This window comes from Schistocerca gregaria, chromosome 10, assembly GCF_023897955.1.
Source record: "Schistocerca gregaria isolate iqSchGreg1 chromosome 10, iqSchGreg1.2, whole genome shotgun sequence".
Taxonomy (NCBI): domain Eukaryota; kingdom Metazoa; phylum Arthropoda; class Insecta; order Orthoptera; family Acrididae; genus Schistocerca; species Schistocerca gregaria.
In genome coordinates, this window is record NC_064929.1 from 81542041 (window position 1) to 81558843 (window position 16803).

At 41.1% G+C, this 16803-nt stretch overlaps 1 protein-coding gene across 1 annotated transcript in view; it reads left to right on the top strand.

The window, feature by feature from the left end:
* LOC126293300 (chondroadherin-like protein) overlaps positions 1–16803 on the top strand; it is a 329161-nt gene that overhangs the window by 289043 nt on the left and 23315 nt on the right. The window contains exon 16 of the mRNA XM_049986431.1: positions 8919–9123. Within this exon, the coding sequence (XP_049842388.1) occupies positions 8919–9123 (205 nt within the window). The remainder of the gene's footprint in view (positions 1–8918; positions 9124–16803) is intronic.

The window sequence follows — 16803 nt, forward strand, 5'->3', positions numbered from 1 at the left end:
GTCTCCTGCTGCTTAGTAGACACAGGATCTGCAACGGGCCCTGATAACTTGTTCCATGCAGTATGGCATTGCCCAGCACCATGTTATGTAAATCCACACTCCATGCAGATGGTACAACTTTTGTTACAGCAGGGAAAGATTTAGGAAAATTAAACGAGGAAAGTGAGGCTCATCTCAGAGCGGCCAGCAAGTGGTTCCAACTCAATGACTTGCATATAAATCATGATAAAACTGTAAATATTCTCTTTAGATTGTGTGTTAAAAGTGATAAGATTAATTGTGTCTCAGCTAAACTACTTGGGATCCACTTGACTCAAAATTAACGTGAAAGAGTCATACCGATTATGTTTGTACTAAGTTAGCACGTGTGACATATTTGTTAGGTAAACTAAGGTCATGTGTTAGTGGTAAGTTATTACTCAATCCACACTATGCCTTTTTCCACACCCATTTAACATATGCCACTTTGTTGTGGGGAAACTCACCCGGAGCAAAACGAGTTTTCATTTTGCAAAAGAAGTAACTCAGATGCATCCGTGGAGTCAGAAATAAGGAGTCTTGTAGACCATATTTCAAAAATCTAAAAATACTAACAGTTGCAGCCCTCTTTATACTAAGTTGTCTGATACACACAAAAGAAAACCAACACAGCCACAAACTATGACAATCTATCCATCACCATGACACACGTATAAAACAGCAAATTGACATCCCAGTTGCTAGGCTAAAGAAAACTCAAGATAGTTACAGGTACATGGGAGTAAAACTATTTAACATGTTGCCAATAGAGGCACATAATGTATCACTGAATGAGTTTAAAAGTGTCACAAAGAAATGGCTTAGAGAAAAAGCTTTTTATACAATGGAAGAGTTTATAATGTGCACTAAAGATGATCTCAAGTACCGGTACTAATATAGTTTCACTTAGATTAAACTTATACATGTAAATATAATGCAAATACCTTGTGCAGCATCAAGGACAAATTTTTGTATCTTATTAATTAATAATGATCTACAATATACACTCCTGGAAATTGAAATAAGAACACCGTGAATTCATTGTCCCAGGGAGCGGAAACTTTATTGACACATTCCTAGGGTCAGATACATCACATGATCACACTGACAAAACCACAGGCACATAGACACAGGCAACAGAGCATGCACAATGTCGGCACTAGTACAGTGTATATCAACCTTTCACAGCAATGCAGGCTGCTATTCTCCCATGGAGACGATCGTAGAGATGCTGGATGTAGTCCTGTGGAACGGCTTGCCATGCCATTTCCACCTGGCGCCTCAGTTGGACCAGCGTTCGTGCTGGACATGCAGACCGCGTGAGACGATGCTTCAACCAGTCCCAAACATGCTCAATAGGGGACAGATCCGGAGATCTTGCTGGCCAGGGTAGTTGACTTACACCTTCTAGAGCACGTTGGGTGGCACGGGATACACGCGGACGTGCATTGTCCTGTTGGAATAGCAAGTTCCCTTGCCGGTCTAGGAATGGTAGAACGATGGGTTCGATGACGGTTTGGATGTACCGTGCACTATTCAGTGTCCCCTCGACGATCACCAGAGGTGTACGGCCAGTGTAGGAGATCGCTCCCCACACCATGATGCCGGGTGTTGGCCCTGTGTGCCTCGATTGTATGCAGTCTTGATTGTGGCGCTCACCTGCACGGCGCCAAACACGCATACGACCATCATTGGCACCAAGGCAGAAGCGACTCTCATCGCTGAAGACGACACGTCTCCATTCGTCCCTCCATTCACGCCTGTCGCGACACCACTGGAGGCCGGCTGCACGATGTTGGGGCGTGAGCGGAAGACGGCCTAACGGTGTGCGGGACCGTAGCCAAGCTTCATGGAGACGGTTGCGAATGGTCCTCGCCGATACCCCAGGAGCAACAGTGTCCCTAATTTGCTGGGAAGTGGCGGTGCGGTCCCCTACGGCACTGCGTAGGATCCTACGGTCTTGGCGTGCATCCGTGCATCGCTGCGGTCCGGTCCCAGGTCGACGGGCACGTGCACCTTCCGCCGACCACTGGCGACAACATCGATGTACTGTGGAGACCTGTTGAGCAATTCGGCGGTACGTCCACCCGGTCTCCCGCATGCCCACTATACGCCCTCGCTCAAAGTCCGTCAACTGCACATACGGTTCACGTCCATGCTGTCGCGGCATGCTACCAGTGTTAAAGACTGCGATGGAGCCCCGTATGCCACGGCAAACTGGCTGACACTGACAGCGGCGGTGCACAAATGCTGCGCAGCTAGCGCCATTCGACGGTCAACACCGCGGTTCCTGGTGTGTCCGCTGTGCCGTGCGTGTGATCATTGCTTGTACAGCCCTCTCGCAGTGTCCGGAGCAAGTATGGTGGGTATGACACACCGGTGTCAATGTGTTCTTTTTTCCATTTCCAGGAGTGTATTACACCATTTCTGTTAGTTATGTAAACTGTAAATGTACACAAATGACGACATCAATCGCATTTTTAATGTCTAAATATGGATAATAAAATAAATAAAAGAAAGACACGAGTGGCATTCTGGGGTACAGGCCGTCCATGGTGTATTCACCTGCCTCTGAAGTTCGTCTGTGGTGGTTGGCATTGGGTCACGGCACTGCACCCTTCTTTGGACCGTATCCCACACTTTTTCGACTGGCAAGAAGTCTGGTGATCTGGCGCATTAGGGCAAAAAGCTGACATCTTGTGACACTGAGAAAGCATGTGTCCATGCAGCAACATGTGTTAGTGGATTGTCGTGCTGAAAAATGGCTTCTGGGGTGTTGTGCAGAAAGGGTATGGCTACAGGTTCCAGGATGTCATTCACATAGGCCACACTGATCACGGTGCCCTGGACAAGCACCATCTGTGATTTGTGGTGGGACTCAACAGCAACCCACACCATCAGGCCACATCTTGTGTGAATGCAGTGACAGCAATGCCGCTCTCCCTGTCTGTGGAGAGCCAAAGTGCAGCCATCATTTTCAAATAAACAAACCAGAAATCACTATCTCATGCTCTCCATTCCCCGATGACGTTGCTCTGTATACCATTGCTGTTTAGCACGTTTCTGAACATTCTTCAAAGGCAAGTGGAGAATTGGGCGAGACGCGCGTAGCCTGTGCCGTAATAACCATTGACGGACTGTCACCCTGATAGTGTACGACGTGTTACACTATTCTGCTGTTGTGCCAGATCTGAGAAGGGTAGTCCTGCAATGCCATTCGGATGAGGTGTTGATCTTCTCAGGGGGTGGTCTGGGTAGTGCGATCTAACTTGTCTCCTCGTGTTCTACGGCCTTCTGTGAAGCATTCTGCACACACCCGTTGCACAGCCAAAACAATTCGTCCCACACGAGCAGCAGTTTCCCAGATATATGGATCATATTCTCTCATGCCAATAATGCGTCCTCTTTCAAACTAGATGATTTGACAGTACTTTTTGTGCGTACATCTGCCAGTCATCCTGCACGTCTGCTCAAGTCACACTGATCCATCACCTTCAGTTTATAGCAACGAGAGCAGTAGGCACATTTTACCGGTAGGTAGTGTCGCAATATCGATGTTGACCGTGAACCTGCGGGCCGACATTGGTCAAATGCTAATCATTTCTGCAGAACATATTAATGTACACGTCCTGTGAACATGAATGTAGTCTCTTGTTGTTCGCTCTGTTTTTTTCTGAACATGAGCGTGCTTTTCTGATGAGGTTGGCACGCTGTTGATAGAGTTCCAGAGTTTAACTCAGACCTGTGGAATAAAACACCATCTTACATATGACAAAAACTTGTACTGTCTCATTATCAAGCACAGAGCGAAGAATTCATTAACAGAACTGGTTCAAAAATAGAGCATTGTAGCCTCAAAAGGTGCCATGCAACCGATTCAGACTGATGACTTCTCAATAACTGACTAATGAGCCCTGTGCCTTACCTTCCATTGGCCTTTACAATTACATATGATTTCTCATTCTTGCAATTTTAACTTCTCTTGATATACAGAGGAAAATTAAAAGTTCATAGAACTTTAAGTATCACAATATGTTATTTACAAACAAATGACACGTCCCAAAGTAAAACTTTCACATAGAAAATATCATAACATTTTGAGTTTTAACAGTCATTTTTGGTACCTGCAAGTTTCTATTAACTATTCTAGTTACATACATTTTCATCTACACCTCAATCTACAATCTGCAAACCACTGTGAAGTGTGTGCCAGAGGGTGCAGCCCTCTGTACCAATTATTAGGGTTTCTTCCTATTCCTTTCAAGTATAGAGAGTGAGAAGAATTATTTAAATGCCACTGTGTTTGTTGTAGTTAACCTAACCTTGTCCTCACAATCCCTACGTGAGCAATAAGTAGGGGATTGCAGTATATTCCAAGAGTCATCATATAAAGGCGCTTCTTGAAACATTGTTAGTAGGCTTTCTCGGGATAGTTTATGTCGAGCTTCTGAGCCTGCCAGTTAAGTTTCTTCAGCATCACTGTAACAATCTCCCATTGATCAAATAAAATTGTGACCATTTCTGCTGACCTTGTCTGTATATGTTCAATATCCCCAGTTAGTTCTATTTGGTATGGGTTCCACACACTTGAGCAGTGTTCTAGAATGTGTCACACAAGTGATTTCTAAGTTACCTCCTTTGTAGATTGATTACACAATCAAATTGAAATCTACCGCCTGATTTACTCATGACTGAGCCTATGTGATCATTCCGTTTCATATTCCTACAAAGTGTTACACCCAGATATTTATACAAGATGGCTGATTCCACTGTAACATAGGGTACTATGTTTTTTCATTTTCTGAAGAGCAAAATTTTACATTTTTCAACATTCAAAGCAAGTTACCAACCTTTGCACCACATTGAAATCTTATGAAGGTCTGACTGAATATTTATGCAGCTTCTTTCAGACAGTACTCCATTATGGATAACTGCATCATCTGAAAAATCTTTGGTTACTAGGAATATTGTCCAGAAGTTGATTAACATACAAAATGAAAAGAAAGAGTCTTAGCACACTTTCCTGGGGCACACCCAAAGTTGTTTCTTCATCTGATGACGATTCTCAATCCAAGGTAACATGCCATATCTTCCCTACCAAAAAGTTCTCAATCCAGTAACAAATTTCACTTGATATCCCATATGATCATACTTTTGACAATAACTGTATGTGTGGTACTGAGTCATATATTTCAATGGTACAGATTTGTTAGTTGAAACAAACAAATGCCTTTCAATTTAGTTTAACCTTTGTATGGGTGTCCATATACATAAAATAATATGGTCTTGTGCAATTCCATTGTTGTTTTCTAATTGTGAGCCCATGCATATTCCTTCAGCTAACACAATGATGTGTTGCATTGTCATATGCCCAAGGGAGTAGGAGCAATAAAAAATATACAGTGAGCTAGGTGAGAAAAAATTTACAATCCATGCTAGAAAATGACTCGAGACTATGAGCAAGCAGCACAATCTCATAATGAGGCAGTTGTCTAAGAGATAATCAAATAAATGGTTGGTTGGGATATGATGCAACTGCACTGTTTCATGCTCTGAGTGAGTCATTACTGCAGGGTAACACCTGAATATTGCAACAATGTGATATAATGGATGCTTATTTTATTATTCTTTAATTAAACCATGCTTTAGCTCATATAATGTAAATTTATTTTATCATTGTTTGACTAAACGAAGATTAAACTGTGACTTTGCGCATACATGTTTACCTTGGTAACATAAAGACAGTTGTTATTTACGGGGGTACAAAGTACGCCGCATGCCTGTTCGTGTTCTGGAAAACAGCATCCCATCTTGAGAGTTAAATGCTGTTTATGTTCGAAATGTTTATACTTTGAGCATATAACTATGAAATTTTACAGTCTTTTTTGGAAATTTCTATGTGATAATTCTATAATATTGTCCAAAATTGCATGAAAAACAAATTTGTGCCATCCAAGATATGAAACATCTGAACTGACTAAAGACACACGTCTATACATGAAGTTTTCTGATAATGGTCTTTGTCTTCTGCTTAAAGTGATATTAAATAATGATTAATATGTGTGACAGGAAGAAACATAATGGCAAATGTACATTGACATAGTAAAAATTACAATGTGTAGCTCACTTTACTTGAAGCGTGTATCACCTGCTTCTTTATGGATTTCGTATGTATTTCATTAACCAGCTGGCCCATTTATACAGGAACACTGGTGAGCACAGACTGTGACGAGATGTGCTTTCAGCTGAACATGTGTAGACTGTGTAGTCTGTATCCCAAATGATATGTATTTGAGTGTGGTGTGGTGACTCTACAATATGGTGAAAGTGGTGTGATTGTCAGAAAAAAAATTCTTTGTTGCTAAACAAACAGTTTCAGCTAATGCCAAAATGAATGCAGGTATTTATGGTAACAGTTTAGGCCTTAAGCGTCATCACCATCATAATTTTCTTACGGCCTCTGTCCCACTTCAACGTGGGGCCGGCCTTGTTACTACAGGTTTAGCAATGTTAGAGTCAGAGGGTGGCCGGATGGGTTTAGGCCTTTATATGTGTCTCTAGCTTGGATTTGATACTTTTCTGTATCAGTATGATAAAGTTATTGTAGACATGACAAGTACCATTGCATTGTGATTCAACGAAACAGGTAGGTTTTCTGGATGGGCCAATTCAGAGGTGTGATAGGAGCCTATTCAAACATTTTTAGGATAACTTTCAGCATGCAGTAGGTACGTTCTGAAGTGAACCAGGGATAACCTTTATATGTGCCTCCAGAATAATGTAAATGCTTTGAGCAAATTAGAATTTAGTGGAAAGTTATTCCTATAGATTAGACAGTGTAACAGAACCTACAAGAAGTGTTGTTGTTGTTGTTGTGGTCTTCAGTCCTGAGACTGGTTTGATACACCTCTCCATGCTACTCTATCCTGTGCAAGCTTCTTCATCTCCCAGTACCTACTGCAACCTACGTCCTTCTGAATCTGCTTAGTGTATTCATCTCTTGGTCTCCCTCTAAGATTTTTACCCTCCACACTGCCCTCCAATGCTAAATATGTGATCCCTCAATGCCTCAGAACATGTCCTACCAACTGGTCCCTTCTTCTAGTCAAGTTGTGCCACAAACTCCTCTTCTCCCCAATTCTTTCAATACCTCCTCATTAGTTACCCATCTAATCTGCAGCATTCTTCTGCAGCACCACATTTCAAAAGCTTCCATTCTCTTCTTGTCCAAACTATTTACCGTCCATGTTTCACTTCCATACATGGCTACACTCCATACAAATACTTTCAGAAACAACTTCATGACAGTTCAATATATACTCGATGTTAACAAATTTCCCTTCTTTAGAAACTCTTTCCTTTCCATTGTCAATCTATATTCTCTCTACTTCAACCATCATCAGTTATTTTGCTCCCCAAATAGCAAAACTCGTTTACTAGTTTAAGTGTCTCATTTCCTAATCTAATTCCCGCAGGATGACCCAATTTAATTTGACTACATTCCATTATCCTCGTTTTGCTTTTGTTGATGTTCATCTTATACCCTCCTTTCAAGGCACTATCCATTCCATTCAACTGCTCTTCCAAGTCCTTTGCTGTCTCTGACAGAATTACAATGTCATCGACAAACCTTAAAGTTTTTATTTCTTCTCCATGGATTTTAATACCTACTCCGAATTTTTCTTTTGTTTCTTTTACTGCTTGCTGAATATACAGATTGAATAACATCGGGGAGATGCTACAACCTTGTCTCACTCCCTTCCCAACCACTGCTTCCCTTTCATGTCCCTCGATTCTTATAACTGCCATCTGGTTTCTATACAAAGTGTAAATAGCCATTCACTCCCTGTATTTTACCAATGCCACCTTTAGAATTTGAAAGAGATTATTCCAGTCAACATTGTCAAAAGCTTTCACTAAGTCTACAATAATGTAGGTTTGCCTTTCCTTAATCTTTCTTCTAAGATAAGTCGTAAGGTCAGTATTGCCTTACGAGTTCCAATATATCTACGGAAGCAAAACTGATCTTCCCTGAGTTCGGCTTCTACCAGTTTTTTCATTTGCCTGTAAAGAATTCGTGTTAGTATTTTGCAGCTGTGGCTTATTAAACTGATAGTTGGGTAAAATATATTAAAAATAAAGATTCCAAGACTTACCAAGCGGGAAAGCGCCGGCAGACAGGCACATGAACAAAACACACAAACACACACACAACAAAATTACGAGCTTTCGCAACTGGCAGTTGCTTCGTCAGGAAGGAAGGAAGGAGAGGGAAAAATGAAAGGGTGTGGGTTTTAAGGGAGAGGGTAAGGAGTCATTCCAATCCCGGGAGCGGAAAGACTTCCCTTAGGGGAAAAAAAAGGACAGGTGTACACTCGCACACACACACACACATATCCATCCGCACATACACAGACACAAGCAGACATATTTAAAGGCAAAAAAAGTTGGGTAATTTTCATATCTGTCAACACCTGCTTTCTTTGGGATTGGGATTGGAATTATTATATTCTTCCTGAAGTCTGAGGGTATTTCACCTGTCTCATACATCTTGCTCACCAGATGGTAGAGTTTTGTCAGGACTGGCTCTCCCAAGGCCGTCAGTAGTTCTAATGGAATGTTGTCTACTTCTGGGGCCTTGTTTCGATTATTCCCGGGGTCTTGTTTCGACTATACACAATTTTTTCCCCAGCGGGCATGTGTGACACTAATGGAAACTTGTCAATAGTTATAAATCCATATACCATAAATTTTAAATTTTGATTTAGAATGCTCCAGATGAAAGATCAGTTTCCAACCCCTTTTTTTTGTTTCATACAGTCTAAGTCAAAACTCTTTGGGACCGGTACACCGTGCCCGAATCCCTTACTTGTCTGTTAACAAATCCGAGCATTCTCCAGGCTGGGCTTCCTGGATGTGCGTGCCGTGCTGCGCGGGCTGCCCCCTCTGGAGAGCCTCGACCTGGAGACGACGGAGGCCTCCCTCGGCAGCGACCAGCTGGCGGCCACTCTGCACCCCCGTCTGCGCCACCTCGGGCTGCACGGCCGCGCGCTGCGGCAGGTGTCCGGGGGCGCTCTGGCCGGGCTTCGAGCATCCAGCCTCGAGGTACCGCACTCCACCCTTCCTACTGTAAGACAGCGTAGTGGCTGCCAGATTAACTTTTCATTTATTTGCTTACATTCGTTAGATCCAGTGCTTTTTTTTTTATCTAAAAAAAGTTTTAGGGTTCTCCAACATTGGATATAATGCAGCAAAAAAACTTATAACTGAAGCATGGGATACCACCCATCTGCTTTTAGCCATGACGTCTACATCTACATCTACATCTACATCCATACTCCGCAAGCCACCTGATAATGTGAGGGTACCCTGAGTACCTCTATCGGTTCTCCCTTCTGTTCCAGTCTCATATTGTTCGTGGAAAGAAGGATTGTCAGTATGCCTCTGTGTGGGCTCTAATCTCTCTGATTTTATCCTCATGGTCTCTTCGCGAGATATACGTAGGAGGGAGCAATATACTGCTTGACTCCTCGGTGAAGGTATGTTCTCAAAACTTCAACAAAAGTCCGTACCGATCTACTAAGCATCTCTCCTGCAGAGTCATCCACTGGAGTTTATCATCTCCGTAATGCTTTCGCGATTACTAAATGATCCTGTAACAAAGCGTGCAGCTCTCCGCTGGATCTTCTCTATCTCTTGTATCAACCCTATATGGTACGGATCCCACACTGCTGATCAGTATTCGAGCAGTGCGTGAACAAGTGTACTGTAACCTACTTCCTTTGTTTTCAGATTGCATTTCCCTAGGATTCTTCCAATGAATCTCAGTCTGGCATCTGCTTTACCGACGATCAACTTAATATGATCATTCCATTTTAAATCACTCCGAATGCGTACTCCCAGATAATTTATGGAAATGACTGCTTCCAGTTGCTGACCTGCTATTTTGTAGCTAAATGATAAGGGATCTATCTTTCTATGTATTCTCATCACATAACACTTGTCTACATTGAGATTCAATTGTCATTCCATGCACCATGCGTCAATTCGCTGCAGATCCTCCTGCATTTCAGTACAATTTTCCGTTGTTACAACCTCTCAATACACCACAGCATCATCTGCAAAAAGCCTCAGTGAACTTCCGATGTCATCCACGATGTCATTTATGTATATTGTGAGTAGCAACGGTCCTACGACACTCCCCTGCGGCACACCTGAAATCACTCTCCATTGAGAATGACATGCTGCATTCTGTTATCTAGGAACTCTTCAATCAAATCACACAATTGGTGTGATAGTCCATATGCTCTTACCTTGTTCATTAAACGACTGTGGGGAACTGTATAGAACACCTTGCGGAAGTCAAGAAACATGGCATCTACCTGGGAACCTGTGTCTATGGCTCTCTGAGTCAACATCATCATGGTAGTGGGACTGTAGAGACATCTATCGGTAGCTCGACGTTTGAGCTAACGCGTATCCATTTAGCACTACCATCACCCACTATTAGCGGGCGAAGGCACTACAGGTTTTTCGAACTGGCTGCCAGTGATTCAGTCGCCCCTAGCTCCGAAATGCTTGAAACAATCAATGATATAGCTTTTCCCACCAAAAACTGCACTGGTATCATCTGTATTGCAATTACCAACAGGAAAAAATGAAATAAAAAATTTATGTCCGTGAAATAAATCTTTGGCACTCTTCCAAGTTCTCAACATTGTAAAAAAAATTACTTTGTTGATGAAAACGTTTAGGGGTACGCATCCCCCAGTGTTCCCTCAGAAAAAACGCACTGATTAGACCCATAGACAATGTGCATTGTAGATATGAAGTGAAGTGCGCAAGTTTCTTTTCTCTGCAGTTCTATTCAGTATCTTCTCATTAGTTATGTGATCTACCCATCTAATCTTCAGCAGTCTTCTGTAGCACCATATTTTGAAAGCTTCTGCCCTCTTCTTGTCTAAACTGTTGATCATCCATGTTTCACTTCCACATATGGCTACACTCCAGACAAATACCTTCAGAAAAGGGTTCCTAACACTTTAAATCTGTATTCAACATTAACAAATTTCTCTTCTTCAAAAATCCGTTTCTTGCAATTATTTATCTGTAACAATTTTTACTCATTTAAAAACACTAATAACATGATTAAAAAGTAGAAGATGAAGTAATTTATTTGTATTGGCAGTTCAATGATGCCAGCTATTTACTTTTATGAATATAATAGAGGGAAACATTCCACGTGGGAAAAATTATCTAAAAACAAAGATGATGTGACTTATCAAACAAAAGCGTTGGTATGTTAATAGACACACAAACAAACACAAACAATTCAAGCTTTTGCAACCCACGGTTGCTTCATCAGGAAAGAGGGAAGGAGAGGGAAAGACGAAAGGATGTGGGTTTTAATGGAGAGGGTAAGTAGTCATTCCAATCCCGGGAGCGGAATTACTTACCTTATGGGGAGAAAAGGACAGGTATACACTCCCGCGCGCACACACACACACACACACACACACACGCACACACACACACACATCCATCCACACATACTTTCTTAGCATTATAAGATATAATTTTTTTGGTTGGTAATCACCAGACAAGGATTTAAAACATAAATTCTTGTCAGAACACTGACAAAATAATAAAGATGAAGATTTAAATGAAGTTTTTTTTTAATTAAATGAAATTCAAGCTCGAGTAACACAGGTAACAACTGTAATAACACAGATGAAAATATAAAGTGATGAAAAGAAAGAAATTAAATCTTAATAAACACAAAAAATAAGTTAACAAACATGGGAAAAGATTACAAAAGGGATGTAGCGTGCAAGAAACAAAACTGAAGAACTGGCCAGATGTGAGTAGGTCTGACACACTGACTTAACTACCCATACAGGCAGTTCATTCATTACAAGAATCAAGACTCTCAATGATTTTAGCCTGCTATCGACACTGACACTGTTGAGATATTAATCTGAGCGTTCCCAAGACTTTCAAGAATATAGGTTTTTGATAAGTTAATTCGTGAATATGAATATATGTGACATAAATGGCTGTATCTTTTGATTGCCCTGACTTAGAAACTTCACTTTTTTTACATTACCAAGGGACCATAGAACTTAATGTGTGACATAAATTTCAGCTTGAAATGTCTACCCATTCCTGAGAAAAAGGTTTCTGAAAAGTCTGACCGACGGATACACAGAGAATGAAGTGATCTTATTAGGGTTCTTTTTTTACCGATTGAGGTACAGAACCCTAAAAGTAAATAAGATGATTAGAATTATGTGGTAAATGATTATAAATGAAAGAAATACTGCTTAAACAATTAACTGAATGAAAGAAATGATCACAATCATTTAGATAAAGATATAAAACATAAGTAGTACTCAATGAAACCTGAACATACAACGTTCAGCGTACCACCCAAATAACACTGTTTGACATGGGTTCTATTTCTGGTATTAAAGTATGTGCTTCTAGACCATTTTACCGTGGGAAATTCAAATATGTAAAAAAAAATATCGTTGTCAGCAATACTTTTTATGTAATATGTATATATATATTTATATTCACAATTCATGGCAAACAGAGACATTATAGAGAAATATGGGTATGTCGCCACATCCAGTAGTAATAGAACGTGATAATTTCTTGTGCAACAGCAGGTCGGAAGAATCAGGCATCATTAGGTCATCCCCCACCACACCTATGTCATTTAGACCACCCGAAACATCTCATTAACTCGAACGGCGACAGCCGGTCGCTGCCTCGGCAGTAATGCTTCACGCCTCCTAGGGGCAGGTGCATCGAGTTTACAACAGTGATGTTAGCTGCAATTTGTGTCAGTCTTAACGAGTGGGTGTTTTGGCTGACAAGTAACTATCTGTCATATTTCCAAGCACGGTTGAATTTTTTAGTTCCTGTGTATAAACTGATTGAGCCTGGTGTTGAAGGTAAAACGACTGCTTGTTTTTACACATCAGTGTTCCTCTAGTTCCCTACTATTAATTTAATACAGGTGTATTACCAAAGTGGTATTTTTAAATTTGCAGAAATGCCACGTTGTTGTGGATGTCGATATAAGCCAGACAACTTCTGCTACATCTGTGGGAAGTTCACTTTTGCCAGAAATAGGAAGAAAATTTCTTCAGTCATAAAGAAAGCATACAAACATTACTTTGGAGTAGAGGTAGAAGACCAAGATAAAGAATGGGCACCACATTTCTGTTGTGCTACATGTTACTGCAAACTAATTCAGTGATGGAAAGGTAAAGAGAATGTGGTGTTGTTTGCTGTTCCCATGGTGTTGAGGAAGCCTAAGGACCATGTTACTGATTGTTATTTCTGTCTAACAAAAATTCAGGGTTTTACAAACAAAAAGTCAAAGAGGCACATTGTTTACCCAGATCTGCCTTCAGCGAGAATGCCGGTGCAGCATTCCGACAACCTTCCAGTACCTTCAAGAGCTCGAGGTCAAATTCCGAGTGACAGTGAAATAAGTAGTACAGAAGAAATCACAGATAATGATTCTTTATATCACTGCACAAGTGAGTCATCGTCACATTTGTTAACACAGGCAGATTTAAATGTTTTAGTACGTGATCTAGGACTAAGTAAACAAAAGGTGCAGCTGCTTGGTTCAAGATTACAAGAGTATAACCTGCTGCTCCAAAGTACTGAAATCAGAGTGTTCAGGCATAGACAACATACCTTTATTTCTTAATTTTCAACTGATGAAGCACTGACATTTTGCAATGACATTGCTGCCCTGATGAAAGTGCTGAACTTCACTTATATTTCACAGGAGTGGAGACTTTTCATAGATGCATCGAAAACAAGTCTGAAGGGTGTTTCCTCCATAACGGAAATAAAATACCCTCTGTTCCTTTAGCTTACGCTAGTTTGACAAAAGAGAATTACAAATTCGTACAAAGGATGCTAAATTCATTAAAATACAATGAACACAAATGGAAAATATGTGCAGATTTCAAGGTAATTGCTATGGTACTGGGAAAGTTGGTGAAAAGAATGTACAACGTGAAAGTCTGGTAGCTCCAGAATATATACTACTTCCACCGCTTCACATCAAACTTGGCCTGATGAAACAATTCATGAAGGCCATGGATCCAACAGGCTGTGGGTTTGCATATCTAGCTACCAAATTCCCCTGTCTTTCAGCTGCAAAAGTAAAGGAAGGTATATTTGTGGGCCCAAAAATCAGGGAGCTGCAGAAAGATGCGGATTTTGAAGCATGTTTAACTGATAAAGAAAAAACCGCATGGGACTGTTTCAAGATGGTGTCGGAAAACTTCCTCGGAAGAAGAAGAGCTACTAATTACAAGGTAATGGTTAAGGATATGATCAAAGCATATCAGGATTTGGGGTGCAATATGTCTTTGAAGGTACATATGATGGACTCTCATCTGGACTACTTCATGGAGAGTTGTAGTGACGTATCGGATGAACATGGGGAAAGATTCCATAAAGACATTTCTACCACAGAAAGGCACTATGAAGGGAAGTGGGTACCTTCTATGTAAGCAGATTATTGCTGGAATATCATTTGAGAGAAGAAAGATTCACAATACAAGAGAAAAAAGTGATGTGCATTACAAGAGAGTGGCTAATTGTTTGTCAATTTTCTGTAATTTCTCATGTCAAATAAATGCTTCAAAGTGCATACACAAAGGTTACTGTGTTATGTGTTAGATCCCACCTTCCATTAATGTGATGAACTTATAATTATAACATCATAAAGATGTGCATTTGTTTGTCAAATTTCACCTCACATTTGCTGCACTATATCAGAAACTGAAAAGAGAAATAAAATTGCAATTACTCATAAACTACCCTGAAAAAAAAAAAGTTTTCAATTCAGCACTCAAAATACAACTAGGATCACAATATTTTTTATCAGAAATAGAAAAAAAGTTTTTTTTTTTTTTTGTAGTAGAACAGTGTAATTTAACCACTATGCTACAATGCCATTCTGAAACTTAATGCTATTTTTAAGGCTCTAGTGGATCAAGAGAACTTCTGAAATACTTTTTTGACAATTACTTGCAAATGAGGGCACACCAAGGTGCGATTCCTGGGAAACTGACGTACTCAACTGTAAAAGGAGTCTGAAAATGCTAGTCTCACCCCTGGGGTCCTCTCCCGACTAGTTAAAAGTAAATGTGGTAGATCATTTGAACACTGTATTGTATGTATACAGACTAGATATCATCACCCAGTACAGGTGTACGGGTCTCTGTGTAACTCTTCACATCACATGCATCATTTTACATGTCTTGGTCTGTTCATTATTCATATTTGCAAGTCTTCTCCACTGGTTGTAATGTGATGGTGGCTGTTGCCATATTGCTGTTGCAGTGTTCCTGAAGAGGTAATGACAGATGACAAATAATGTTTGGTTCTCTAGTACGTCACAGTTCCAAGTCATATCACCTGCCGACTGTGGCAGAATAGTATGGCCGCTTTAATAATGACCTTTTTATGTTACTGAGGAGCCCAATAGAAGACAATTCATTACTATTGTTCCTTTTGTGGCATTGTTTGGAAGTTTTATGCTCTGGAAAGAGTTATAGGACTATATTATATTGTAGCTATTAAAATGGTGATGGTTGCAAGTACTCTTGTGAGCTGGGACCGAACTGTAACATACTCTGCTGGCCATTAAATTTGTACACCAAGAAGAAATGCAGATGATAAATGGGTATTCATTGGACAAATATATTATACTAGAACTGACATGTGATTACACTCTCATGCAATTTGGGTGCATAGATCCTGAGAAATCAGTAACCAGAACAACCACCTCTGACTGTAATAACGGCCTTGATACGCCTGGCCATTGAGCCAAACAGAGTTCGGATGGCGTGTTAGGGTACAGCTCCCCATGCAGCTTCAACACAATACCACAGTTCAGCAAGAGTAGTGACTGGCGTATTGTGACGAGCCAGTTGCTCGGCCACCATTGACCAGACGTTTTCAATTGGTGAGAGATCTGGAGAATGTGCTGGCCAGGGCAGCAGTCGAACATTTACTGTATCCAGAAATGCCCGTAAAATACCTGCAGCATGCGGTCGTGCATTATCCTGCTGAAGTGAAGGGTTTCGCAGGGATTGAATGAAGGGTAGAGCCACGGGTCGTAACGGATCTAAAATGTAACGTCCAGTGTTCAAAGTGCCATCAATGCAAGCAAGAGGTGACCGAGACGTGTAACCAATGGTACCCCATACCATCATGCTGGGGGATTCGCAAGTATGGCAATGTCGAATACACGCTTCCAATGTACATTAACTGTGATGTCGCCAAACACGGATGTGACCATCATGATGCTGTAAACAGAACCTGGCGTTTTGACATTTGTGCTCCCAGGTTTGTCGTCGAGTACATCATCGCTGGTGCTTCTGTCTGTGATGCAGCATTAAGGGTAACCGCAGCCACAGTCTCCGAGCTGATAGTCCACGCTGCTGCAAATGTCGTCGAACTGTTCGTGCAGATGGTTGTTGTCTTGCAAACGTCCGCATCTTTTGACTCAGGAATCAAAACATGGCTGCACGACCTGTTACAGCCGTGCGGATAAGATACCTGTCATCTTGACTGCTAGTGATACGAGGCTGTTGGAATCCAGCACGGCATTCTGTATTACCCTCTGGAACCCATCGATTCCATATTCTGCTAACAGTCAATGAATCTCGACTAATGCAAGCAGCAATGTCGCAATACAATAAACCGCAATCGCAATAGGCTACAATCCGACCTTTATCAAAG